The following is a 26,443-nucleotide window of genomic DNA, read 5'->3' as shown; positions in this document are numbered from 1 at the left end:
ACATTGTTTTATGTAAAGCTTGAAAAAGTGTGAATCTTCTGCCTAAATCAGGAGGGTTTCCCTGTATACTCGAAATGTGCTCCAATGTACTCATGATAGACACGTTAAACATTTATGTGAGAAGGCTTAAGATCTGATGTCTCCTCCTGTGATGTCACACGCTGTGATGTCACGCGCTGTGATGTCACTTGCATACTGATTAAAAAGGTTAGTCCCCCCACTTTTCTTTTTAGGACTCGTGCCCTGGTTTGACCACTCGATGAGAAAAAAGTGATAGTAAATAGTATCTACTAACACGCCCTGGTGTTCATTACATTGTGACTCTGAACTTTACCTGAAACCGTACTTAACCATTGACTTAAAAAAACACAGGACCTTGAAACGTAAATAAAGTTAAAGAGAAGGCTCCCACAACAGGTTGCATTGCTTGAGTGAAACACATATTTTAATTAAACTGTAAACTAAGAAACCAAACTTACTACTCACGATTGTTAGGAGGCAGTGGCCCAGAAAGTTTAAAATATTGTGGCCAAAGCACAGGTACCATTTGATGTTCAACCAAATTACTCAGACACTTTAAACTAAATCTGTTTAGGACAAGGAGAGCTGGTGGAGCAGAGAAAAGTGAGGCTCTACTTCTGCCACGTCCGGCGGGGGGCTGGGGAAGGGGGTGCTGTTAGCAGGGAATAAGGTAGACCCCTGCAATCACGTTTATCATGTCTTCCAAATCAAAGAGAAGTTGGAGGCATTGTATACCATCAGATGTTCACATTAAAGTATGTTTGCAGTAATGTTCAAAGTTGTGCTGTTCATTATGTTTACGGACATGCAAGGCTTGTTATTAACCTCTTAGCTTCTTACACAATGCTTTTTACAATGCAAAATTCCAGGTGTGATTTCATATATATATATTTTTTTACTGTTGCTGACCGGGGATGGTCTAGCTACATATTTGAAGGAAGTATCTGTTTAGCCTCGAATTTGATGATATTATGTGAATGCTATCTTTTGTTGCCCCAGAGATGTGTTGTTAAGTTACGTTACCAATATATGTATAGGCCACGGTTGCTTTTTGTATGGCCCAGAAGTGCTTTAGAAAACTGGGCACCATTTTCAAGTTTGGGATACTCTGGTAAGACAACCCCAAAAATGATAATTTTATACCTTGAGTGTAAGCCATAATTCATTACGTTTCATCAATAAATAGCATGCATTGTAATCATTTTCTATTGAGTTTATTATAGGACAATTTGGCAGACACTTCCCCCCCTAAGTGACACGCACTCCACTTTGTATTTACAGCCTTTTCTTGTCTTTCTGGTGAATATCTAAACATGAAGGAGCAGCTGTGCAGCAAGTGTGCTGCAGGCACCTATTCCTTGGGCACTAGTATCCAGTTTGATGAATGGGATGAACTTCCGCCAGGGTTCTCCAATCTGGCAACATTTATGGACTCTCCTGCTGGTTCTTTACCTGATACGTCTGTTACCTGTGACAAGTAAGAGTTGTGTTTTTCTTACGAAAGAGTGTCCTTTCATTGCTTTCAGTAAAACTTAGATGTCTTATTCCAATCAGTGTCACATGGTCAGAGACCATGCTCTGCATCCTTTAGCATCTGATTTCATGAGCCACTCAATGTGTCACTACCCCGGGGCGGAGCACAGCAAGGAAAGGAGGTGACTGAACAAGAATGAGGAGAAACTGTGTCTATCTAAAAAGCTTTTTGTAATTTTGGAGTGGCCACTTCAAAATCCATTTCCCCACAGAAATAACCATCTTCCGCCCAGCAAAAAGAAGAAGGATGTTTAGGAAAGTACCACCCCTATTGTGGCTTATTCCACACGGGGGGACCTTATTCCAACTTTAAATGCACACACAAATCCTAAACCACATTGCCCCTGGATAAGGCCACTGACAAGTTATAGTCTGCGTTATCCGCTCTCGAAGAGCTTGTGAAAGATTCTTTCCAACTTCTGCTAACAGACTCTGAGGTGGAAGCTACAGTAGCTGACTGTTTAAAGGCTGTCAGCGACCTTAATCCTTTTGACCAGTCCACAAAAATGGATATTAATGCAACAAAACAGTAGTTCCCTCATAGCTTTCCACCTAAGAATGCGTACTGTCAATGTAAGAGCAAGGCAGCTTCACTTGTGGTGGAGAGACAGTCGATTCACCCGACTTTGAATAAAGCCATAAAATATTTGCATAATTTGAACCCGAATGATGAACTTCATCCATCACTGCATGACTTGCCTTTTCCTGATCTCCCTTCACAAGCAACACCTTATGTATTGGTTTTAGCGAATGTACCTACCTTGGCGCCTGCCCATAGTGAGAGCTGGGTAGAGCTTAAAAACAAAGCATTGCATTTGCTGGGTAAAACTGTGGGGAATATTAAGATCCGTTTGCCTGATTTATTCAAGTGTGTAGAGTCCATTGGTTGGAGGGCAACAAACCATTAGTGATGATTGTATCATTCACAATTCTAGGTCTCCAACTTTGGTGAAATGGTTATTATCTTGTTTGAATGAACCTGGACATAGGTAGATCATTGCCTTCCCATTAGGGTACTTCTATAATCCAGGGGGAATAGTTTCCAAGAGATGGGAAGACAGTCCTAAAACATCTCATGAGGCTTTGAGATGAGCCATTGTTATTCCACTTATAATTTGTTTCACCGCTCTTGCCCGACAGGATGACATAATAAAGATTTGTCAATTTGATACAGGTAGTTTTCATTTTGTGAATCTATCAGTATCTTATGAATACACATAGGTTTTTTCAGCCCAAACTTACTCTGCAGGCAAGTTGCCTTGTTACTAATCACAAATGTTTCTCTCTTGGGCACTCTGGTGTTTCTGGTTGTACTGGGGGAGATAGAGTTACTAAGCTTTCCCATTCAGCAGTAAAGTGTCCTTATGCCACATTAACACTGCACAATTCTCAGATACATTCGTTATCCTGGAATATAGCTGCCATAAAAAGTAAATTGCATAATCCAGAATGGTTTACTGCCATAATTTACTTCCAGAAGACGTAAGCTACATGTATTGTGTATACATAAATGGGTTTCAGACCTTATATATTCAGGTGCTTATCCCTAGTGGGCAGAGCCAAAGGTGATCAGTCTCAGTATAACAAAAGAGTTCACACGTTTGGTTGTGAATTTCTATAATATTATGCCCCATTTGGAGAGAGTAGGTTTAATTTACAAGTTAAAAGGTGATCTACTGCCCTAGTTTTTTATGTCTCTTATCATGTATTTATATGTATAGTTTTAATAATTTGAAGAGGCCATCAATTATAACATGTTGGATTTGTAATGTGCTTTAATGAATGCATTTATGCAGAACTAACAAATACTGTGTTTAACTTTTGTGTTTTCTCTTAATCAAAACCAATAGTTATGTTGACGTGACATAAATCTTCTGCAACATTTCTACATTTTGTGCTTCGCCCAATATTTCTTAAATGTGTGTACCATCGAATTTCCTCCTGCAAGTGACTCATTGTACGAATATCTATACATGCATCTCAACATTGCATCTGGCAAGACATACTTATAATCAGGTGTGATGTAGATGCCCTGATATTTTTTCTTGAAACCCACCATGTCCCATTTTCTTTTCTAATCCTCTGTCACTTCCTCCTGGATATGTCCCACTTCACTTCAAGAAGTCTGAATTGGATTTAATAGGAATAATTTGCGTCTTCTGTATTTACCACATACTTATCTTTTGCTTTATCTTGTTTTGCTCCTTAAATCACAGATTCATTCTCATGTCCACAGTATCTGGCCACTGTCTGCATACCTATTACCAAGTGTAGCCATTTCTTTCCCAGCCTTATGGGCCACACACTTGACTGAACCAATCTCTTTTGGCTATTGCATTGCCTTAAATAACTCAACTATTTAGAGACTGTTCCTTATGGGAGTTAGTTGTCAGGGCCCACAGGGCACACATGGGTTACAGGGCCCAACCGTGGTGGTTGAGGCCTTTTACTACTGCTGTCCCCCGGGTTCTACTAACTGTGGATCCTGAGCAAATGGCCCAGGTACCACTTCTGCACTTGACTCTTGGTGGTAGCTGTGGACGAGCAGTCAAACATTCCCTTGAGGGACTGCAGTGTGAATACAGATTAGTGAACACAACTCATAATTAGGCCTGGGCAGTAAACTCCGCTCCATTCATGGAGTTTTTCCCATTCTGTGCTCCGCGTAGAGCGAAAAGTTAAAAAACACTCCACGTAGTGGAGTTCCTCCTTTCTCGTGGTTTGCTAACATTTAGTTGCCGATCATGAATGAAGAAAATCCAATGATAGATCCCTCCCGGCGAGATTTCCCAACATGGGTGGTCACGGCAGGTTGCTACTACTTGCATTGAGAAACTTGCAGCCTACGTTGAGGAAGCTGCCGCTCTAGTAGAACATCTACTCGAGCAGCAGAAAGAAGCTGTGCCCTGTTGCACTGCACATGATGCCATTTGCGCTGAATTTACAGTGTGGGACAAATGCTTGGTGCTAAAAATCAGCACGAGCAGCTCGACTTACTTCACTCTGCCACTTGAGGAGCTCCGCGGAGAGTTTTTTTGTCAGTCCTCCCAGGCCTACTCATAACTCAGATCGCACAGCAGTGTCAATAAATCAATGTCTGGTCAAGTATTTATTATTATTTTATGAAGTATTTTATTTCTAACTCTACACATTCAAAGCATTGCTATGACATATATAACCAATAATACATTTCCCCTTGAGGTCAGGGCTCTAGTTTTTCGCTGGATATTCCCTGCCCCACCCACTCTTTGTAATGTGGTAGGCGTTATTACCCATTCATAGATGGCCACATCCAGGGAATGTTCACTAGTAGGCCTTAACTCAAGATCCACTATAGCTCTTAGCAAAATTGTTAAAGTGCCTTAGTGCAGCAGCACTCCTAGTAGCGAGTCCCCTGGGGGCCGATAGGACCATAACCAGTCTTATCCACTCCATCAGTGAGGAATCTTGCAGCGTCTGTGGGCGGGCTAGTTTTTTATCCCCTACACAGGAGAGTTTCAAGGACTAACAAGCACTTTCTGAAGAATACCCTGGTTCAACCTTTTTTTCCACTGACTGGCTCATTCTTCTTTTGCTTCTTTAGAGTTTGTACTGTTTAATGCTAGGAAAAATTGCATTTGGCTTCACATTTATCCTAACAGGCTTTGTGCTTTTAATAAATCCTTTCTCTTTACCAGAGAAATCCCATACCTCTTCTTTGATGTTATGTCTTAAATCCAGAGGTAAATAATTTTTGTCCGAATTGGGAACAGCAGAACTCTTGAGTCATTTGGCTTAATTTTAAAAACTGAATTTTTATCTTCAATCTTAATTGTGACACCACCCAGTGTGCAATAAATAACACAGTTCATCTTGCGAAGCAAGAGTCTGTCCAGTAAAATATACAAGACATGAATCACACACAAAAAACTGATGATTATTCTCTATTGAGCCCATTTTAACAATGACATCTACTTTTACCTGATTAACAATCTGTTAAATTGCATATGCGTATATCTTGGACTTCTCTTCCTGATAGAGATAGGTTTGGAACCTCCACAAAATGAACTGTAGGTGGTAGCCCCGAGTCTATAAAAAAGAAACGGGCGGCCATTGACTTGACTATCAATGTATGGGTAATCTGGTCTACCTCCAAGATTGCCCTAAGTAAGAATCTTCCTACACCCTACCCCTCAGACATTATCATTGAGAATTATTTTCTGAAGAAAACTGAGGAAAATCATTACTTAGAATTAATGGATTCTGGTGGTACCCTGGAATACATGGCAGTTTCTTTTTTCATATTTTGCTGCAACACTGGGGTTATGGCGATATATTCATGCAAAATGTTCTCTGATCTTGCATATTCTATTTAGGAAGAGATTTAAAACTTGTTTGTATGAACAGGCCTTTGGACATTTTAGAGTCTGATCGAATGTCTTTGTCAAGTATTAGCTGGTGCTAGGTGGCTAACCCTTAGACAAGTGCTAAGAGACTGCTGGTAATTAGGCACTATATATGTGTTACTAACATAACATAAACTATGCGGCACAGAAGCTAGCTGGGCTGGGCTAATGATTGTGCCTACATCTGAATTATATTAAGCTGAATCTGGAGAACAAAATCCTCTTGAATTCGATCTGGATGTTGTCGACGTTCCCGTTTCCAGTGCCTGAATTCACTATTGAAAGGATAAGCAGTGCTCATCTTTAGCATGTCAATATTTGCATTAACTCCAGAATTGTTCACAACCCCCTGCATTAACTCCAGCATTGTCAGATGGAACACAGCCCAAATCCGAACCCATCAACTGATTTCTACTATTTCTCTCAAACTGCTTTGTCTGGGCAATTATCAGCTTCTCTTTGATCCTTTTCTTCTTCGCATCAAAGCAATCACTATTGTACTTGGCATATTTAAAATTCATCTTTACTCTTTCTTTGCCAGCACATCGCACTTTCCTATATATATATGCGCTAAGCTCAGGGTGCAAACCCTTAACAAAAGCCAAAACAAAACCGCTAGCACCATCTCTGGATCTTTGACACCATTGTGTTTCTAAAAAATCTGCATGAGTCTCTCATAATAGGCATGCACTGACTCTTTCGGCTCTTGTGAAGATCTCAAACGTTTTGCCTATTAAAGGTCTTTCTCTGGCACCTTTTTTTTAAAAATGCTCTATCACTCCATGAATTTGTCAGCAACCACTTCTAAAAGAGATTTATCAGAGATAACCCTAGCTGGTTTCTTAGTTTGCTAATCTCAGCAACTTTACACTCAGACCACAAGTCACTATGAACTATAATCTCAAACAGTGAATTCAAGTCGGTGCAAAGCATTTTTTCAATTGTTTTCTACCTATGAACCTCTTTGTACCACTTCTCATGTTCCTCTCATAATTTGCAAAATTAATTGTAAAAGCATGAACCTCTCGTCCAAGGCACATGCACATAGTTGCCTCAATGTTCTACTGGTAGGGCAAATTCTGAAACTGCTCTCAATTTGGAATCACAAACTGTCCCCTTTATTTTCATTCCTGTTTCTGTAGGTGTCTTTTTAGTAGTAACCCATTTCTTTAATCTTTCTCTGTATTTCTTCAAATCCCTCCATTCCCTTGTCTTTTCAACCAGAACCTTGACATGTGTTTTTATTGTTATTAAACCTAATTCTTATATTTCATCATTTGTCAGATCCATTTGATATTTTTTGTCTCATTTTTTTTATTTTTCCTCACACTCATCAGCCAATTCTTTGAGTTATCATTTGACCCATTTGCAGATTTTGCTGCTTCATTGATCAAGTACCACATTTCATCAACATTTTATGGCAATCTGTTCAGGTCATTTGTTCCTTGTAAAAGTTCCTTAAATTCAAAGCTCAATATTAATATCCCTCTGTTTAGGGTATTCTTTAACAGCAGTAGTAGTAACATGCATGTCAGTTGGAACTGGAAAAACAACTGTAATATCTCAACTAGCACTGGGCAAAGCCGTAAATGCATTTCTCAGCGGGGGACTCGCTGATGCACTCCTAACTGTGAATATGGTTGATAGGTTGACTACCTCTTCAGCTTTCTTTTCATCTGATGCCTCTTTGACTATTGCAGGGAAAACTCTTGCTCCCTCCACCATATCCTTCCTCCAACCTCTTTCTCGTTGATCTCATGTGCCCTCAAGCCACTGTCTAAATAAACCCACTGTAGCTATTCAATCACATTTGTTCAATGCCACAGACTGTGTGGGTCTAGGTAATGGCTTTCTATCATTTATAGTTTGTCTCAGGAAATCTATCTTTCCAATGTTAACGGTACACTCTAAGGGAAACTGCAAGTCCTTGTCAGAAGAGGTTTATTTATTTATACCATTTCAGAATCCAGGTACACATGTAAAAACCAGTGCCCATCATCATATATGCAGGGGTTCACTCAGCAGGCAACTAGGAGCTTTAGGCTTTTTCAACACAGCACCCATTATTTTCATGCGCAACAATAAAAAAACATAAAATATACTGTCGAACAACAACCAGTCCCAGTGCAGCTATGCCACAGGTCACCCATTCACAGCATGGCTCCCTCAGTAACCAACCAATGACAGTGTGACTCTTTGGTGACGTCTTACCAATTCCAGCGTAACTCCTTAGCTGACTAGCCAATCACAGCGCAACTTCTTTTTGAATAAGAAAATTGCAGAGTATTTCTTATGAATGCACATTAAATAAACCAAAATAAATGTTGTCTGCTCAACCTAAATAGGAAGAAATTTAGCAAGTTAAATAGATGAATCTCACAAAGAGAAACCAGACTAGTACCATTGCTACACTTGTCAAACCCAAATGACACTAAACTGACGATCGCTCTACAGCAGTCTACCATTGGTTAGTGTATTTACTCCTGTGCACCTAGGAGCAAGAGTCACCAACTTTGATTAGATACACAAACTGCTAGAAAGGAAAACTTGTTGATGGGTATGCATGGAGAGCCTTGCAAATCACACTTCCTTTTGCAGTCAAGCGAAACCACAACATCTCGAGATCTTGGATTTCGTCAAATCCAATATGCAAACTAATCAACACAAAACCCCCTGTTAGCCTTGGGGGTCTCTAGTTGGCACATCTATGCACTTGTGACAAATAGGGACCCTCGCCTCTATTCAGGGTAAAGGGGTGCACTCCTAAAATAACCCCTGCTCACCCCCTTGGTAGCTTGGCACGAGCAGACAGGCTTATCTCAGAGGCAGTGTGTAAAGCATTTGTGAACACATACAGTAATCAAGTGACAGCACTACAGATGGACACCACACAAGTTTTATATCAAAAATAAGTATTCTTTATATAGATTTACCACAAGACCATTAAACGACAAAAATCCACAATACTGTTACTTTAAGATGGTAGAATTTAGCTTAGTTCTCTTTAGTTCTTAAATGCAACACTTTAAGTCAATGTACCTTTTAGATGCGACACGCAGGGCAACGAAAGTGTTGCAACGATGTTGATGCGTTGAAGATTTTGGTGCAAAGAAATAAAGACGTGAAGATCTTCCAGATGCGGCATGCTTCTCCGATATTGCGAGACGACTCGACTCGATGCGTCAGCTACAGCGGCGACACCCCTTTACGCGATGCGACGACAGCGGCTTTGGCGGCGGCACTCGTCTGACGTTGCGAGACGCTTCCGCTCGATGCGACAACTGCATTGGCGACACCCCTTTATGCGATGCGACGACAACAGCTCCGACGGCGGCTCACTTCTCCGTGGATGCGAGGCGCATTTCTTGATGTGGTGCAATGCGACAGCTACAGCGTCATCATCCAAGATGCGACGGCAGCGGCTGTGACTGCAACACGCTTCTTCCTTGATGCGAGACGCTTCTCTTGATGCGGTGCAATGCGTCCGCTACGATGGCTGCGATGGCGACACGCTTCTTCGGCGTTGCGAGACACTTCTTCGATGATGCGAGACGCTTCCACTCGATGCGACAACTGCAGCGGCGACACTCCTTTACGCGATGCGACGACAACAGCTCCGATGGCGGCATGCTTCTCCTTCTTGACTCGCGCTTCCAGCTCCTTGCGACACGCAGTCCCTCAGAAGGCCCCTAAACAGCAGCAGGCTCTTCCAAAGAACTCTGGGGAGCTGGGGTTGAAGTCTGTTGTTCCTGAGACTTCAGCAGGAGGCACGCTCTTTTCCAAGCCCTTGGAGATCCTTCACAAGTTGAGCAAAAGTACACACACAGTTCCTTTCTCCTCTCTTTGGCAGTAAGGCAACGACTGCAGGCCAATACCCCAGTTTCAGGTATAGTTTCTCCTCAGCTTCTTCTTGGTTCCTCTCCTCAGCAGAGATTTCTTCTTGTTTTCCCAAAGTGATCTAAATTCTTGGCATCAGGTTCCCAAAATCCTTTGTCCTCTGAGGGCAGAGGGGCCTTTGCCTTGTTCAAACCAGTTGCGGTCAGTCCTGGAGCACTTTGTTTACCTGACTCCTCCTTTCCTTTCAGAGTGCAGGGCAGAGAATTCAGACGTACCACAGGAGGTGGAGCCAGCATTGTGGAGGGAAGGCACAGCCCTATTCAGGTCCCAGGTGCAGCTCCTCCCTCCCATCTAGATGCAGAGCTCTCTATTCACCACTGGGCCACCTCACCCTGTCTCCTGGAATTCCCCAGCCCTGTCACTCAAACTCCAGACAAGGAATACACAGCCTAGTAGAGGCAGGTTTGAATGGTTAGACAAGAAAATACCTACTTTCTAAAAGTGGTATTTTCAAACACAGAATGTTAAAACCAACTTCACTAAAAGATGTATTTTATCATTCTGAGTTCAGGCATACTAAATTCGAATTTCTACCATGTTCCCTGAGTCAGTTAGGATTATAAGATGTAATAACCAAACTGCCCATTCTGGCCTATGGAGAACAGGTAGCCTTGCAATAATGAAAAATGAAAATGGCTGTAATTCACTATTAGAACATGCCACACACGCCAGGGCATGTCCTACCTTATCCTTACAATGCACCCTGCCCTTGGGCCTACCATAGGGGTGTCTGATATGAAGAAAAGGGAAGGTTTAGGGCCGTTCAAGTGGGTGCACTTGCCCAGTCAGCATGACAGTACCAGACTGCACGCAGTGTCTGCAATGGCAGACCTTAGACACACTTTTACAGGCTGCTTCTGTGGGTGGCACAACCAGTGCTGCAAGCCCCCTAGCAGCATTTGGATTTACAAGCCCTGGGCACTCCTGGTGCACTGTACTAGAGTCTGACAGGTAAACCAAACCAACCAATCATGGAATGACAAATTCATACATTAATTTAAAATAGGGAGCACTTGCACTGTGGCACTGGACAGTAGTGGCACAGTGCTCTGAGCAACTAACACCAGCAAAAACACATGAGGCAACAAAAAAAATGGAAGGGAAACCCACGCCAAGGTGCCAGGTCTAACACCCCCAAAAACGTTTTTTTAGCAATCACAAATAAAAATAATACATCAAAACAACAGGGCTCAAACAACTGATTGAACCCAAAATCATCACCACGTAACTGAAAGCCTCACATACAGCAAAGCAATCCATCACTCAGAACAAGACTCAACACCTCATTAACACACCAAAAGGAGTATGAATCACCAGACTCATTCAGCCCTGTTCATACTTAAAATCCAAATCGTTCAGGAACAGCACTGCAAGTCAGGTCCTCTGCAAAAATCCACACTGGTAAATCCACTAACACTAAGGACTGGGCAAAAGGGGACTCCTACTGCAGAAAGATGGTACTCTTTACCATGCAACCATCCTCTACTGCCAAATGTTTGGGCGTGGTTTACACCACAATTATTAGACAGTCTACAATTAACCTTAACCTTCACAGTCACCCTGTACATGTGACTTTCCTTCGGTCTAGTGAGAGCTAATGACCGCGAGTGGCACTTTGTGATGTTAGGTGCTATTTTCACTAGAAATTTAACATCTCTGATTTTACTGATTGGATTTTTGTTGTTCTGGTTTCATTTTATTTATTACAAATTCTCTATTGTTTCTCAACCGGTCTGGGATTTTTCTTGTGTTGTGTTTTCACTCAATTACTGTTTGTGTGCTGCATTAATACCTTACACATTGCCCCTGAGTTAAACCTGGCTGCTTTTGTGCCATAAGTGGATAAGCACTGGTTAATTTAGTGACTTTTGTGTAAGGACTGTGTTTGTTGCCTGAGTGTTGCTTCCAGCCCCCGTCTAAACAATAACCATATTTCATACAGTCACTCTGAGGATTTCATGTTGGACTACCACATATTCTTTATAGCTGACCACATTGAAGGCTGTAGAAGAAATATAACCTATGTTGCACACTGGCCACATTCAGTGTTTACTACAGATGTGTAATATTGCAAAACAACACGCTCCTGTGCAAGTGACGGTCTGAACAAATTCCCCCACTGTGCAGGATTAGAGTGCAATTAAAGTAACCTTATTGCAACAAATAATTAGTCCTGTCTGTAGGTTTTCTTTAAAATCCTAATAAGTTCAATGTTTGTTTTCTCGTTTTAGACATTCAATCTTATCAAATAATGGAAACTGCACTAAATTGTATTGAGCCAAACACATGCTATGGTTTTGTTTCCACAGCTCTTCCTGGATTCCTCAGGGAAACTACATAGAATCCAACAGGGACGACTGCACAGTGTCGCTAGTCTACGTGGTGCATTTAAAGAAAACTGGCTCGGTATCCTTTCTATATCAATACATCGACAGCAACATCTTATTCGAGTTTTTTGTAAGAACTTTTTTGTTTATTTTTCATAAATAACAGCATTCAGGAATTGCATTAATAAAATGCATTCCTACATGTGGTTTTACCCTTGGATCCCACACCATTATTCTCTACTGTAATATAATTTTGTTATAGTTATAATATTCCTAACATACTAAAGAATGAAAGGTTGGCTGGCGAAACTCATTTCCATGATCAGAAGTGTAATTTGGTTCGTAACATCTGTATATGTTTTCAATCTAGCACTTGAAGAGAAGAGTTTGCAAAACACTTCACGCTGGATGCTTTAAAAATCTGAGCACGAGAAATACTGTTAGCTAGCTGTTATAAACTGAGGGGGTATAATGATTTGAAGTAGATGGGAGTGAGAGCGGTGTGGGGCAACAAACAAAGTAATCGTGTAATGGGATGGTGTACAAGCAATGGTATGATATAATGTAGGTGACTGGTAGCAGTGTGTGAGGTGATTACCTGTAGTAGATGAGTGCTACGCAAGCAAATGATGGACGGAATGCAGAATAATCATACATTCATCCCCAGTCAAGAGATCTGGGTTAAACCCATCGTTCTTTTGCTCACCATGACACCCCAGTTTAGACCCAGCCGTATGCAAATCAGTCTTGACCCTGTGCCTCATGGGAACAGTCCAGACCGAACTGCCAAGCCAGGTCTGGACCGGAATCCAGCATCCAGGGACCGGTTTCTGGGTATTACCCTTCATCAGCCAGGCTAGCTTGAATCCAGTGGCACAGTGAGCAAGGGACCCACGTCTGGGCATATCGATTCCACTTAGGTTGAAAAGTGCTACGTAAACAAATGATGGACGGAATGCTGAATAAATCCTACATTCACACCCAGTCAAGAGATCTGGGTTAAATCCATTGTTCTTTTGTTCACCATGCCACCCCAGTTTAGACCCAGCCATATGCAAATCAGTCTTGACCCTGTGCCTCATGGGAACAGTCCAGACCGAACTGCCAAGCCAGGTCCTCCCTGACATTGTTCTGCATTCTGTGCATCAATTGTTCTTTTAGCATTTGTCACCCTGAGTGGGACGGATATGCCCAGACGTGGGTCCCGTACTCTCCATGCCACTGGTGTCAAGCTATCCTGGCTGATGAGGGGTGAAACCATGAAACCGGTCCTAGAATGCTTGTTTCCAGTCCAGGGAGGACCTGGCCTGGCAGTTCGGGCTGGACTGTTCCCATGAGGCACAGGGTCAAGACTGATTTGCATATGGCTGGGTTCAAACTGGAATGGCATGGTGAGCAAAAAAACGAGGGATTGAGGCCCAGATCTCTGTATTGGGGTGAATGTATGACATTGTTCTGCAGTCTTTCCATCAATTGTTCTTTTTGCATTTGAGTAGATGAGTAGCATGAGCAAAGTTTAATTTGTTCTGGTGGTTGCCGGTCGGCGCCATCAGCCTGTATTTCAGGGTACTGTGACTCTATGCCACTCACTGCCGTGGGCAGTGCAGACAGAGCAGGGTCTGCAGCTGCCTTTGCATAGCAGAGCAGCAGACCAGTCCTTATATTATCAACATAGAAATAGTAGGGTAGGCAATACAGTGATCCTTCACCTTTTTACTTTTTTGGCAGTCCTATTTAAATGAACCTCAATGGAAACAGAAGTAGCTGATTGGTCCCTCCCATGTTACTCTACTTGCTATCCCTGTTGTGGCTAGCTGTTCACTCGACATGTGGGCAGCTGGAACAGGTGATTGGAGGTTCTGGGCTTTAGTGGCACTGCAGGCCTGTGTCCCCTACTGCTTACACGGCCTCCTCCGGAAAAATAATTGGGGGCTGGCTCTTGTTTATTTATTAACAAGTTGAGCACTGTACAGGAAGATATTTAACAGTCTGGAAAAGATGAGCTTAGACGCATACATATTCTGCTATCCAGTAGTAGGGCCATTAAGTGCCTTTTATAATATCTTAAAACGGACATGGAATACAATCTTCTTTGATTACTGCTTCTACTGGTAAAGAATATATTGACCGCCACTAATTTTTCTTTCACTGATTAACGTTTAGGACTGTTTGTGCTTGTTTACCCCAGTGAACTCCTGGGGGTTTATTTCGGAAAAAAATAACCCATGATTTTGCTAGGAATGGAATTGTGCAAACAGTAAACATGTTTTCCAATCAGTAGTTCAATTATCCAATTTATGTTCCAATTTTTGCTTAGACTTTGCCTATGCAGGAGCCTCAATCTTTGCTTGTCCCACTCAAGGTCATATTACATTTTGCAGGCAAGCAGACTAATTTCTTCTTCAAAGAGGTTGGATAACATCACCCAATCCGAAGCAATTTTAATTGACTACACATTTATATTGGAAACAAGCATTAGATTCCATTTTGGCTTTTGTGTAGATAATGCCTTGCACCAGAATAAACCTCCTTACCTATCCAACCTTCTCACAGACTGAAACAAAGTTGCCTCTGACTGGAAACTGAAAGTACCAACATTTAGAACTTTTTAAGCACAAAATCAGTCTTATACATGAGCTGCAGCTATTGTCAGGAATCTTTCTGCTGATCATAAGACAAATCTTTCTCTCCTGCCTTTCACATTCCATTAAAAAAAACACCTTTTCAGGCTTATTTTAAATAATGTTCTACTAATTCTTTCAACCTAATCTCTCAACCCTTAAAATCCTAGATCTCTGTAATTGGTCAATAGTGTTTCTGGTTTCTGTTATGTCGTGAACCACCCTATTCCCTATTACTGTTTGGTGAATGAGCACTGTACAAAACTGCTAAATATAAAATGTATATTACAGCAGATCTTGCTGATCCTTGCTGCTGTTTGAAAGAGTGGTAGTGTGGTTTCAATAATTACTACGGAGCACAGTGGTACAAAAACATGCAGTGGTATGTCCTATACGTACCATGGAATACAAATATGCTCTTCTACTTGTGAACACTCATTCAGTTCTTAGCTCCTCCCTACAAGACAGATTTTAGCTATCTACAGGCAAAAACCTCTTTTGAACCATACCAAAAATTTACAGTGGTCTCAGAGTCCGCCCTTACTATTGGTTGACATTTTGTCACTTTTATTTCCATGCATCTTATTTAATGGCTTGTATTCCTCTACTTGTAATGCTGCTCTTGGAACATTGTCTCCCTTGGAGTATTGCCTCTTTACCTTACTTTTCATTGGCTGATTAGTATTCATTCAATGCTCACACTTAGGGAACTCCTTTTTAGGTCTGCCCTGCACATTAAATGTGCTGTGGTGTGAGAAATGTACAATTCATCAGCCTTACAACCTGCCCACAGCATACCATTAACTGTTTTTGTTGTTACTCATTTGCAATCTTCCGATTGCTTAGCACCCATAGACTTACCTTCTTTTCTTGTTTTAGCTCCTTCCTGGAGCATGGACCTTGTCTTTTTGCAGCTTATTTTTTATTTTAATTTTATAAACATTTCAGTATTTTTCCTGAGCATGCAGTGTGCTTTCCTACTGTTAACACAGGCATATGGCTTCTTATTTATGTTACTTTCTTCCTACCTTGCGTCTCTATTGATGCTTTAGTTAGCTGCGCCCACAACTACTCCACTGTATGCCAGTCAACTCCACACCACTCTGCTCTTATTCACTCTGCTCTACGCCACTCCACACTATGCCACTCTAATATACTCCTCTCTTGTAAGTTACTCTTCTATGCTACTCCATTCTGTGCCACTCTTAGCCAGTCTGCTCCACTTTACGCCACTACACTCCATTCCACTTAAGTTCACTTCACATGCCACTCCACTCTACACCACTCCACTCTACACCACTCCACTCTACACCACTCCACTCTACACCACTCCACTCTACATCACTCCATTGTACTCTAGGCCACTCAATGTAAGTCTACACCACTCTACTGTATGCCACATTCATGCATGTGCTGATGGAATTAAGTGAATGCCAGCAGCGGTCGTGTCATTGCAGCCTCTTTTTTTTTTTTTTGCAAAGCATAACAAAAAGCACTGGCAAAACCAATAGGTCAAGAAGGCTTCCATATTCCCCTGCTGGAAAGGAACCAAGAAAATGCAAGGGTATTCCTAGAGATTGGTGATTTCACTTTTTAACCCAAGGCCCTTGCCAGCCTCTATTTACCACTTTCTAAGTCCATTATTGTTGCCTACCCAGATACCTTATATCTCACATAGAATGACGAGATGACATTCCCGAAAATATCCTCCAACCACCCTATGTCATGTTAGTTCACCTGTGAAGTGAACATTGACTGAGACAGTTGCGTTGCAGTAAAACTATTCTATAAAGTAGGCACGCTATTGGGGAAAGTACTGCAGTATTATCAAGGATAGTAATATAACGACATTCTTTATTATGCACATTTGCTAAACACTTATTTAATAATAGCTGCTGTTTACAATTCTCAGATTCAAAATGATCAGTGCCAAGATCTGGAGTCCTCGAATGAGAAGTGGATTAAACTAACTGATCACGGAGAATGGGCGGTTCATTCGGTAAGTGCACATCAACTTGCAATTTCAGGTTGTTGTTTTACGTCTTATACCACTTATTTTTATTTTTTTAATAAACGGTTGAAACCTTGACCCATGCGCATGTTTTCCACGGTAGGATGATGTTGTTGCAAGCTTAAATATAATGTAGTGAGCTTGATAGGGCTTGACGAGGCCTCGAGAGTATAATCACTTTTTCATGTCTAACCATCGATACCAATCCAATAACTTTGTCTTTTTCTTGCCGGAACATGTTTAACGCGCAGTTTCAGAATACGATAGTTAAAATTACTCGGGAGTCCTATGGTTCGAGTTGGTCAGCGCGTGCACAGCACCTTGTAATCGTATGCTTTTTTGTCAATTCTTTCTTGGCAAAAATCGTATGCATTTAGTGAGAACGCAAAATAAAATTTGCTTGCCAGCTTGTTGCTAAATGGAAAGCTTTGGAATAATTGTTGAACATTTTGGCATTGGTCTTTGACATTATTAGCTTTGGCTTCGAGAAAGTGAAGTTATGAAGTTGGTACTTCCTTGTTTGTATTTTCACACCAAGAGCATGTATCCATGCAGTCAGAACTCCGTAATACAACTGTTTTCTTCTTTTTAACATAGACAACCAAAGAGTCATGTAAAATGCCGGTGTTAGGGGGAAAACGCAATTGTGGCCTGCAAACTGCATTACAAATAAAATGTAGTATAAAAACACATACAAAATAACACCTATAAAATACTTCTATATTGCCATCTCGGGATTCAGATTACACCCACAAACAACTTAGCCTTTGACCTGATATTTGATTATGTGTCCAGATTTGTTTGATGACTTTATAAGTAGGCCCTGGCCCATAATTCAAGGGGTTAATAATTAATGTTATAAATAGACATATATTATAGAGATGGGAATATTGCCTCTGTAGATATGGTACGTGAATTTGTTAAGCGCACAATCACCCACGAGGGGATCCAGGCAGTTCGCAGGTGTGTGCACCTAACCCTGCCTATGGCAGGTTGGTTAATTGAAAAGCCAGGTCTACAGCTTCTTTCTGAATTCAAGAAGAGAGGAGGAAGTTCTGATGTGGAGTGTGAGGTTGTACCATGCTTTAGTAGCAATGTAAGAGAACGCTGGTCCTAGTGATCTGGTCTGTAGATGTGTGCGAGTATGCATCCTGCAGAGCTGAGATGTCTGGGTAGTTGGTGAAAGGGGATTTGACTGTTGAGGTACGTGGGCCCTGAGTTGTGTAGTGCCTTGAATGTGTGTGTGAGGAGATTTGAATTAAGTACATTTATTTAATAGGAGCCAGTGTAGTTCCCTGAGGTGTGGTGTGGTGTGATGTGAGTTTTGTGTGGAATGTTGAGAGTGAGTCTGGCTGCTGAGTTTTGAATAGTTTGTAGTCTTCTATTAAGTTGCTTGGTGATCCTGGGGTAGATAGTGTAGTAATGGTCAAGTCACACTTTCCTGTGTCAAGGCATTTATTTATCATAATACCTTTCACAGTGTTCCAGTCTGCACAAAACTTTATAAAAAAAGTACATTCACTTTGTTTTTTTTTTGATGGCTAGTTTTGTGCAGATCCATCAAGCGGGTCCTAAAAATAGTGGGGAGGGTCCCAAAAGTGACATTTCCTATTTTAACTCTGATAAGCTCCTTTGCTCCTCAATACAGAAAAAAACAGCTAAATGAAGTTACACAAAACTTGGCTTGTAAATGTAAAGAAAGCTTTACTCAAGGAAGTGCCTTTACAAGCAATGGCAAAGCCAATAGGTCTTGCAAGACTAGCAACACCACACACCAACTTTAATACATGTACACAATCACTTCAAATACCAATACATCAACTGCATTTAATACACGCTACAACCATCATAGGAAATACACAAACCAATATACACTAATACTCACCATCATAAATTTGTTCAACCAAAATCCTATGCCAGCGCTTCCATATGTCAACAAAACCATAATTTATATGGCCAGGCACCAGTATATTACCCCAACACACTGATCATCATACACCTATACAGCTTTCATCACATGTCCACACTACCAATATCATATACCAAACCACCCATCATACATTCACACACCCTCCAATATACATTAACACAATCACCATCATATATCCACACACCCATCACCTGTACACTCGCCACCATCGTCCACACAGCCAATTTCATATGCCCACACAGCCACCATCCTACACCAACACACCCACCATGCTATATGTACACACCCACAATGTGTCACCACAGCTACCATCATATATCGACATAGCCAACATCTTACACCAGCACACAATCAAACGTCTGTACATCCACCTTCAAGTCCATACAACAAACATCATACACCCACACAGTCACCACCATACACTAACACACCTACCATTGCACAAACTCCCACCCACCATCATACATGCACACATGCAGCATTAAACTCCTACCATCATATGAAAACACACAATGGACATTTTTGCTAGTGATTTTCAGGTTTACTCCAAAAAATAGACATGCTATCCATACAGCCTTTTACACATTTTTACCATATCAATCAATGAGTGCCTAAAACAAATCTCATTTTAAGCTTTCTCAGGCAGTACTAGGGGAGGGATTTAAGGTGGGCCTAATGTCATGGGTTTGTGTGACTTGAGGTGAAGATAGTACCTTAACTCACAAATAAGCCTTTCAGTTCCATTTTTTCTGATTTTTCCAGGTTAATACAGAGAGAAAATCGAGGGTTTCATGTCTGTAAAATGTGGCTTCTTTTGAGTGCCTTTTTATGCTATCACTCATTAATTCCAGGCCAACAGCTGTGCAGATTGACCGTATAGAGAGTCTTAAAACAGGGTGCCCATTCCTTAAATAACTCCATATTGCAACATTTGTTTCTCTTAGAATGCTAATAGTTTCATTTGAGTGTACTATTTTATTATATTTTGCATTATTATGTACTAAAACCATGAAGGTGTCAAGGTATCTGTGTACATTTATCAGTTAAATAAACATAGACATTTACAAGTTACAACTTCCTTTGTTCAGAAAACTCAAAATAAATATGGATGAATAACAATGAGATGGCCAAAAAATAAATATGGATAAATAAAGACGGAAATGTTAAAAAAAGAATCATAAAGCCCTACTCATAAACTTTGACCCTTCAGTTTTCCTGGCAAAACCACAGCTAACACATTGGTCAACTTTTACTCACTTTAAACATTTGGTTTTTTAGGCAATATATGGGATACAAATTGTTTGTGATCAATATATAAATCAGAAGGTTGAAGGCTGAGGATTTGTGAATGTTAGCAGCATTCTGAGATGGGTGAATAGGATTGTATTATACAGCTTATTGGTTATGTTTTGTTTTTGTGATACATATTTATTTTTGTGCAGTTAGGATGAAAACAATGTTTTTTCAACTGAGAAAGATTTATTGAAAATAGCAAGTGACAGAACTTTGCTAATTTGATTGAATGCAGTAAAGAAAATAGATACAAGTAATTATGTCCTTAATGTACAGAGTTCCAGATAAAACGGTCTCTTCTTTTTTATACACCACATTCTGGCTAAAAAAGCTAAGAAATTGTAGTAGCTACTGTCAGCAAGACAGAAAAAACAGTGGGCCTCATTACAATTAGAATGATCAGCTTTTATTAAGAGACTGTTGATTAAGCAAATTGCACTGGCTAAGCTCAGAGATGTGTGGGGGTTCTCCTACTGTCCTCAGCTAACAGTGGGCCGTGATTGCTATTTTAATGTCATGGTTGTGCTTTAGCATACACGAAGAGGTTACTAACTACACAGTGGGCAATTGTAAAGCTCTACAAACGCGGTCAGTATGATGTAAGATAAGAAAAATGTTTTATGGCTCTTTATTTGTGCATTGAACCTACAGAGCCTCTTGGTTTAGAATGTTGTGGTTTATCAGTATTTTTGTGTCTTTTGTAGGTACCTTTAAAAGCAGGGACCAACATTTTGTACTGGAGAACAACTGGTATTCTTATGGGGTCACAAGTGGTGAAACCTGTCCTGCTGAAAAACATCACAATTGAAGGTAAAGTACAATTTAAATGGATTGTTTTTAACTGGAGAGTCGCTGTCTCCAAATGTTACCATTTTATGTAATTCTCACTGTATCCCTAACTTTCATTCACCTTGTTTGATGTTGAGGAAGAATATTGCAAACTTAGTCTACTCTTACCAGAATGCCTAAAGACTATGTCTGACTAATAAATGTTTTATTTTACCTAATACTTTACCTTGCACCTGTCACAAATACACATGCAGTGCAACTCGCCTGTGCAGCACAGTCCTTACAAATGTGTTTAAATGGAAATAAAACAATGAAAATGAGACATTGCTTCCTCCATGGATCATTTTGTTGTCATCAAGGGTCGAAACTGTGATGCCTGCCACTGCCCTTGTTACCCTGACAGCTGAGGTGGCAAAATTGGTGCCAATATCAAAGGTGTAGTATCCTATTCGGTAGTTGTAATCCATCCAGACCAAAGATGTCATACTATGAAGTTTCACTAAAGAACAGTAGTTTCTTTATTCACACATCCTTTCTGGTTATATTGATTCCATGCAATGTCCAAACAAACTTAATCCCAAAACCAGCCAACAGGTGTTTCAAGGTAACCCTCTTTATCAAGGCTGAAAAGAATTCAAAACATCTCTGAAAATAAACAGATCACACAAATTACAAAAAAATGCGCACTAATACCACCGATTATTAGTGAATAATGATATTTTGACCTCTTAAGGAAAGCTTAATATCAAAAGTGAGATTTAAATTTTCTTCCGATGAGTCCATTTCAATGAATTAAATCATACATTTCTTATGACGTACGACTCCACTCATCAGTTATTGCAGGACAATTTTAACAACTCCACAGAATTTAAATCATTTAGAACCTTATTTAATAATTTCCGATGTATGGTCCTTTTCCCACAGAGAAGAAACAAACCTTTATTGATTTAACAGACAACAAATTGTTCATAATAATCTTTGTAACAATGCATCCTCTTATCTATGCAGTATCATGTTACATATATATACAAATTACATATCTGTTCTTTTAAAGGGTGATTCTCGCCTCAATGTTACTTCATCGCTAATTCCTTATTTATTCAATGATGTCCAGCTTTGCTTAGAATCTAGTCATTTTCATACATGGATACAAGGATCATACAGATTTAATTCAAATTTATCACTGTGTAGTCATTTGTCCTAATACGATTAATCCCACAGATACTATCCCACATAAGGTATCTGATGTATGACCCTATGGGAATTTTATATTCCGAAACAAAGTGGATAAAGTGCTTTCTACCTACAAAGAATGAACAGTAAAAAGAGCATTGTCTATATGTACAAATTGTAGCTTACAAGGGAGAATCGCTTTAAGTTTTTTTCTTTGGGAGTTATATATAACGCAAGCTAGAACCAAAGATGTGCGAGTGCTTTACATGAGCACCAGTTGCATTAGAGACGGACACATTCATTTTTGTTAGACAAGGGGAGATAACATGATTTGCCAGAAACACAGGATGTTTAGCTTCCCTGCCGAAACTCAAACCCGGTTTCCCAGTTTCGAGATCAACCGCCCTAGCCGTTAGGCCACATCATCTCCCCATTTGTCAAGATTTACTCATAATCATAAATCATTGTTGTTCTAAAGAGTGGGGTTAAATGCATCGGTGAGAAGCCTTCATAAGGAATATAATCCCATGAGCTGTAACCGTTCAGAATCAATACAGGTACGATGAGAATGATCAATAGGAACTTGCTCACTACCAAAAATTAATGATCGAAAATCAAGCCCTAACTCTAGTCCAATTAAAAATTGATTCTCATTAAATCACCAGGATTTGATTACTATCCATCTCAAGTATTGTGAAATCACCATTGTTCAAAGAATTGGGATTTCATTAGGTCTCCTTAAATTAACTCCATATTACTATAACCTACTAAATTTCATACCCAAATGAAATTTCCTCACAACACCCCTAGAACTTATCATATTCATTGGTTGGTTAAAGAACACTCACTATGTGGTAATAGTAGTTTCTATTTTTACATTTTTCTACCCGGAGTATCTGTCCTGTGAATTTTTTCTTTCCTCCACAGTTTGTATCTGTGTATTGTAAAAACCAAAATAATACAGTTCTAATTTTGAGTATAGTGTTTAACAAGCAAACAAATTCTCCAATGTCTATTAACTTTCCAGGAAAATATAGGTTTTGTAGGATCCTCCCCTGTCTTGGCACCCACCAATGACTATGCCTCACATGGAACACTTCTTTATTCATCTGTCTGTAACCGTGTACTCAACATTCTAAACCTGCATTCACATCACTACGCTCTAACACCTAAGTCACAGTTGTACGGAGTCCATCCGGAGCCAAAAGGGTTCCGTTTTTGCTAACTCACAAAGCACTACATCTCCCACTCTGTTAAATAAAATAATATATTTTTTTCCAAATGGATATATAATCATAGCTCTTCGATCAATCAATCAATCAATCAATCATGGCATTTATATCGCGCACTACTCACCCGGAAGGGTCTCAAGGCGCTTGGGGAGGGGGGGGGTCTGCTACTGCTCGAACAGCCAGGTCTTGAGCTGTTTCCTGAAGGCGAGGTGGTCCCGGGTCAGCCGCAGGTGGACCGGTAGGGAGTTCCATGTCTTTGCCGCCTGGTAAGAGAAGGATCTTCCTCCGGCGGTGGCTCTCTGGAAGCGGGGGACGACGGCGAGGGCGAGGTTCGCGGATCGTAGCTGGCGGGTGGGCGAGTAGAAGGTCAGGCGGTCGTTGAGGTACCTTGGGCCCAGGTCGTGGAGGGATTTGTGTGCGTGGGTGAGGAGTCTGAACGTGATCCTTTTGTTGACCGGGAGCCAGTGCAGGTCTCTGAGGTGGCTCGAGATGTGGCTGCGTCGAGGGATGTCCAGGATGAGTCGGGCGGAGGTGTTCTGGATGCGCTGGAGTCTCTTCTGTAGCTTGGCTGTTGTTCCGGCGTAGAGGGTGTTTCCATAGTCCAGTCTGCTGGTGACGAGGGCCTGGGTGACTGTTTTCCTCGTCTCGGTCGGAATCCATTGGAAGATCTTGCGGAGCATGCGGAGTGTGAGGAAACAGGATGAGGAGACGGCGTTGACTTGTCTGGTCATCGAAAGAGTGGAGTCCAGGATGAAGCCCAGGTTGCGTGCGTGGTCCGTTGGTTTGGGTGTGGTGCCTAGGGCCGGGGGCCACCAGGAGTCGTCCCACGCGGAGGGTGATGGTCCCAGGATCAGGACTTCTGTCTTGTCCGTGTTCAGCTTTAGGCGGCTGTCTTTCATCCATTCGGCGACGTCTTTCATCCCTTCGCGGAGGTTTGCTTTGGCGGTGTCGGGGTCTCTGGTGAGGGAGAGGATCAGCTGGGTGTCGTCGGCGTAGGAGATGATGTTCAGGTTGTGTTGGCGAGCGATGGCCGCTAGAGGTTTCATGTAGATGTTGAAGAGCGTAGGGCTGAGCGATGATCCTTGCGGGACGCCGCAGATGATCGTGGTGGCCTCCGAGCGGTAAGGAGGCAGACGTACTCTCTGTGTTCTTCCGGAGAGGTATGAGGTGATCCAGTCTAGGGCCTTCCCTTGGATGCCGGTGTCGTGGAGGCGTTGTACTAGGGTGCGGTGACAGACAGTATCAAATGCTGCGGAGAGGTCTAGGAGGATGAGTGCTGCTGTTTCGCCGTTGTCGAGCAGGGCACGGATGTCGTCGGTGGCTGCGATGAGAGCGGTCTGTGACGGGTCGAGGGATCCTTTCGTCTCGAGGAAGGCGGCCAGTTGCTTGTTGACGACCTTTTCGATGACTTTGGCCGGGAAGGGAAGGAGCGAGATGGGGCGGAAGTTCTTGAGGTCGGTCGGGTCCGCTGTTGGTTTCTTCAGTAGGGCGCTGAGTTCGGCGTGCTTCCAGCTCTCCGGGAAGGTTGCTGTGTTGAAGGAGGCGTTGATGATGTCTCGGAGGTGGGGTGCGATGGTGGGGGCCACTTTGTTGAAGACGTGGTGAGGGCACGGGTCGGTCGGGGATCCGGAGTGGATGGTGTTCATGATGCGAGTCGTGTCTTCAGGGGTCACCTCGGTCCATGTCCGGAGGATGGTGGCTGGGTGCGTGGGTTCGATCGGTGGGTGCGGGGGGTGAACGCCGAAGCTGTTGTGGATGTCGGTGACCTTGTGGTGGAAGTACGAAGCGAGGGAGTCGCAGAGGTCCTGTGAGGGGGCGATGTCGTTGTTGCCGGTGATGGGGTTGGAGAATTCCTTGACGATGTTGAAGAGCTCCTTGCTGTCATGGGCGTTCTTGTCCAGTCGTTCCTTCAGAGATTTCTTCTTGGTGGTGCGGATGAGCGGGTGGTGTCTGCGGGTGGCGAGTTTGAGGGCGGTCATGTTGTCGGCAGTCTTGTCGAGGAGCCAGGTCTTCTCCAGGGTGCGGCAGGCCTTCTTGGAGTCTTTGAGTTCGTCGGTGAACCAGGGGGCTTTCTTGCTTCTCGGCCTGATGAGTGGGTCCTTCAGTGGGGCGAGGTTGTCGGCGCTAGTGGACAGCCACTGTGTGAGGTTGCAGGCTGCTGTGTTAGGGTCCGGTGTCCTGCCGGGGGGGTTCTGGCTGAGGGAGGTGGTGAGCTGGTCGGCGGTGATCTTGCTCCAGTTTCTGTGTGGAACCTGCTTAGGGTGGTGGTGGGCCGTGTTCTTTGCGAAGCTGAAGTGGACGCAGCTGTGGTCGGTCCAGTGGAGTGCGGTGGAGCGACTGAAGGAGACGTACTTGCTGGAGGAGAAGATAGGATCGAGCGTGTGTCCGGTTTGGTGCGTGTGGGTGTTGACCAGTTGCTTCAGACCGAGGTTGGCCAGGTTGTCCAGCAGGGTGGTGGAGTTGCGGTCGTTGTTGTTCTCCAGGTGGAAGTTGAGGTCCCCAAGGAGGATGTAGTCGGTGGAGTGGAGGGCGTGTGGGCTGATGAAGTCCGTGATGTCATCGCAGAACTGTGCCCGCGGTCCCGGGGGTCGGTAGATGAGGGTGCCTCTGAGGGTCGTCTGGGGGTCGATGTGGACCTGGAAGTGGAGGTATTCGGCAGCGCCGAATGTGTCGATGGATGCAGCCGAGATGCGAATGGTGCTCTTGTGTACGATGGCGATGCCTCCTCCGGTCTGGTTGATGCGGTCTCTCCTGATGATCTTGTAGCCGTCCGGGATGGCTATGGCGATGTCGGGGGCTGAGGAGGCGTTCATCCAGGTTTCCGTGAGGAAGGCGACGTCTGGGGATGCGGTGTCGAGGAGGTTCCAGAGCTCAACGGTGTGTCTGTGGACGGAGCGGGTGTTGAGTAGGATGCACTTCAGGTGGTTGCTGCTTCCGGTGCTGCTGGTGGGTGCGGTGCAGGATCGGAGGCAGGAGAAGTTGCAGGAGCGGCAGACGAAGGGTCCATGGGTGCGTCGAGGGGTCGCTCGGTAGCATCCGGGGGTTCGGGCGGTGTTGAGTGCGATGAGCGTGGCGAAGTCGTAGGTCCTGCGGGGGGGCTGGCGGGCGCGGGGGCCAGGGGGTCTGGCGCTGGCCGCGGTCCTGGCGCGGATGGGCTTACCTTTGGCGCACCTTCGGCGCTCAGTCGGCGCTCCCGCTGCGCGCGTCCGCTGCGCGGTCGCGGAGGGGGCG

The 26,443-nt window shown here is 42.8% G+C and overlaps 1 protein-coding gene across 2 annotated transcripts in view; it reads left to right on the top strand.

Annotated features, from left to right (window-relative positions):
* The window catches only part of ELAPOR2 (endosome-lysosome associated apoptosis and autophagy regulator family member 2), a 449,018-nt gene that overhangs the window by 185,944 nt on the left and 236,631 nt on the right, over positions 1-26,443 (top strand). For both annotated transcript variants that reach the window (XM_085652909.1, XM_085652910.1), the window contains exons 3-6: positions 1,303-1,498; positions 12,146-12,293; positions 16,697-16,783; positions 20,723-20,828. In XM_085652909.1, coding sequence (XP_085509035.1) covers positions 1,303-1,498; positions 12,146-12,293; positions 16,697-16,783; positions 20,723-20,828 — 537 coding nt within the window. The remainder of the gene's footprint in view (positions 1-1,302; positions 1,499-12,145; positions 12,294-16,696; positions 16,784-20,722; positions 20,829-26,443) is intronic.

The sequence above is a fragment of the Triturus cristatus genome, chromosome 4_1 (assembly GCF_964204655.1).
Source record: "Triturus cristatus chromosome 4_1, aTriCri1.1, whole genome shotgun sequence".
Taxonomy (NCBI): Eukaryota; Metazoa; Chordata; class Amphibia; order Caudata; family Salamandridae; genus Triturus; species Triturus cristatus.
This window is presented reverse-complemented; position numbering and strand designations above follow the sequence as displayed.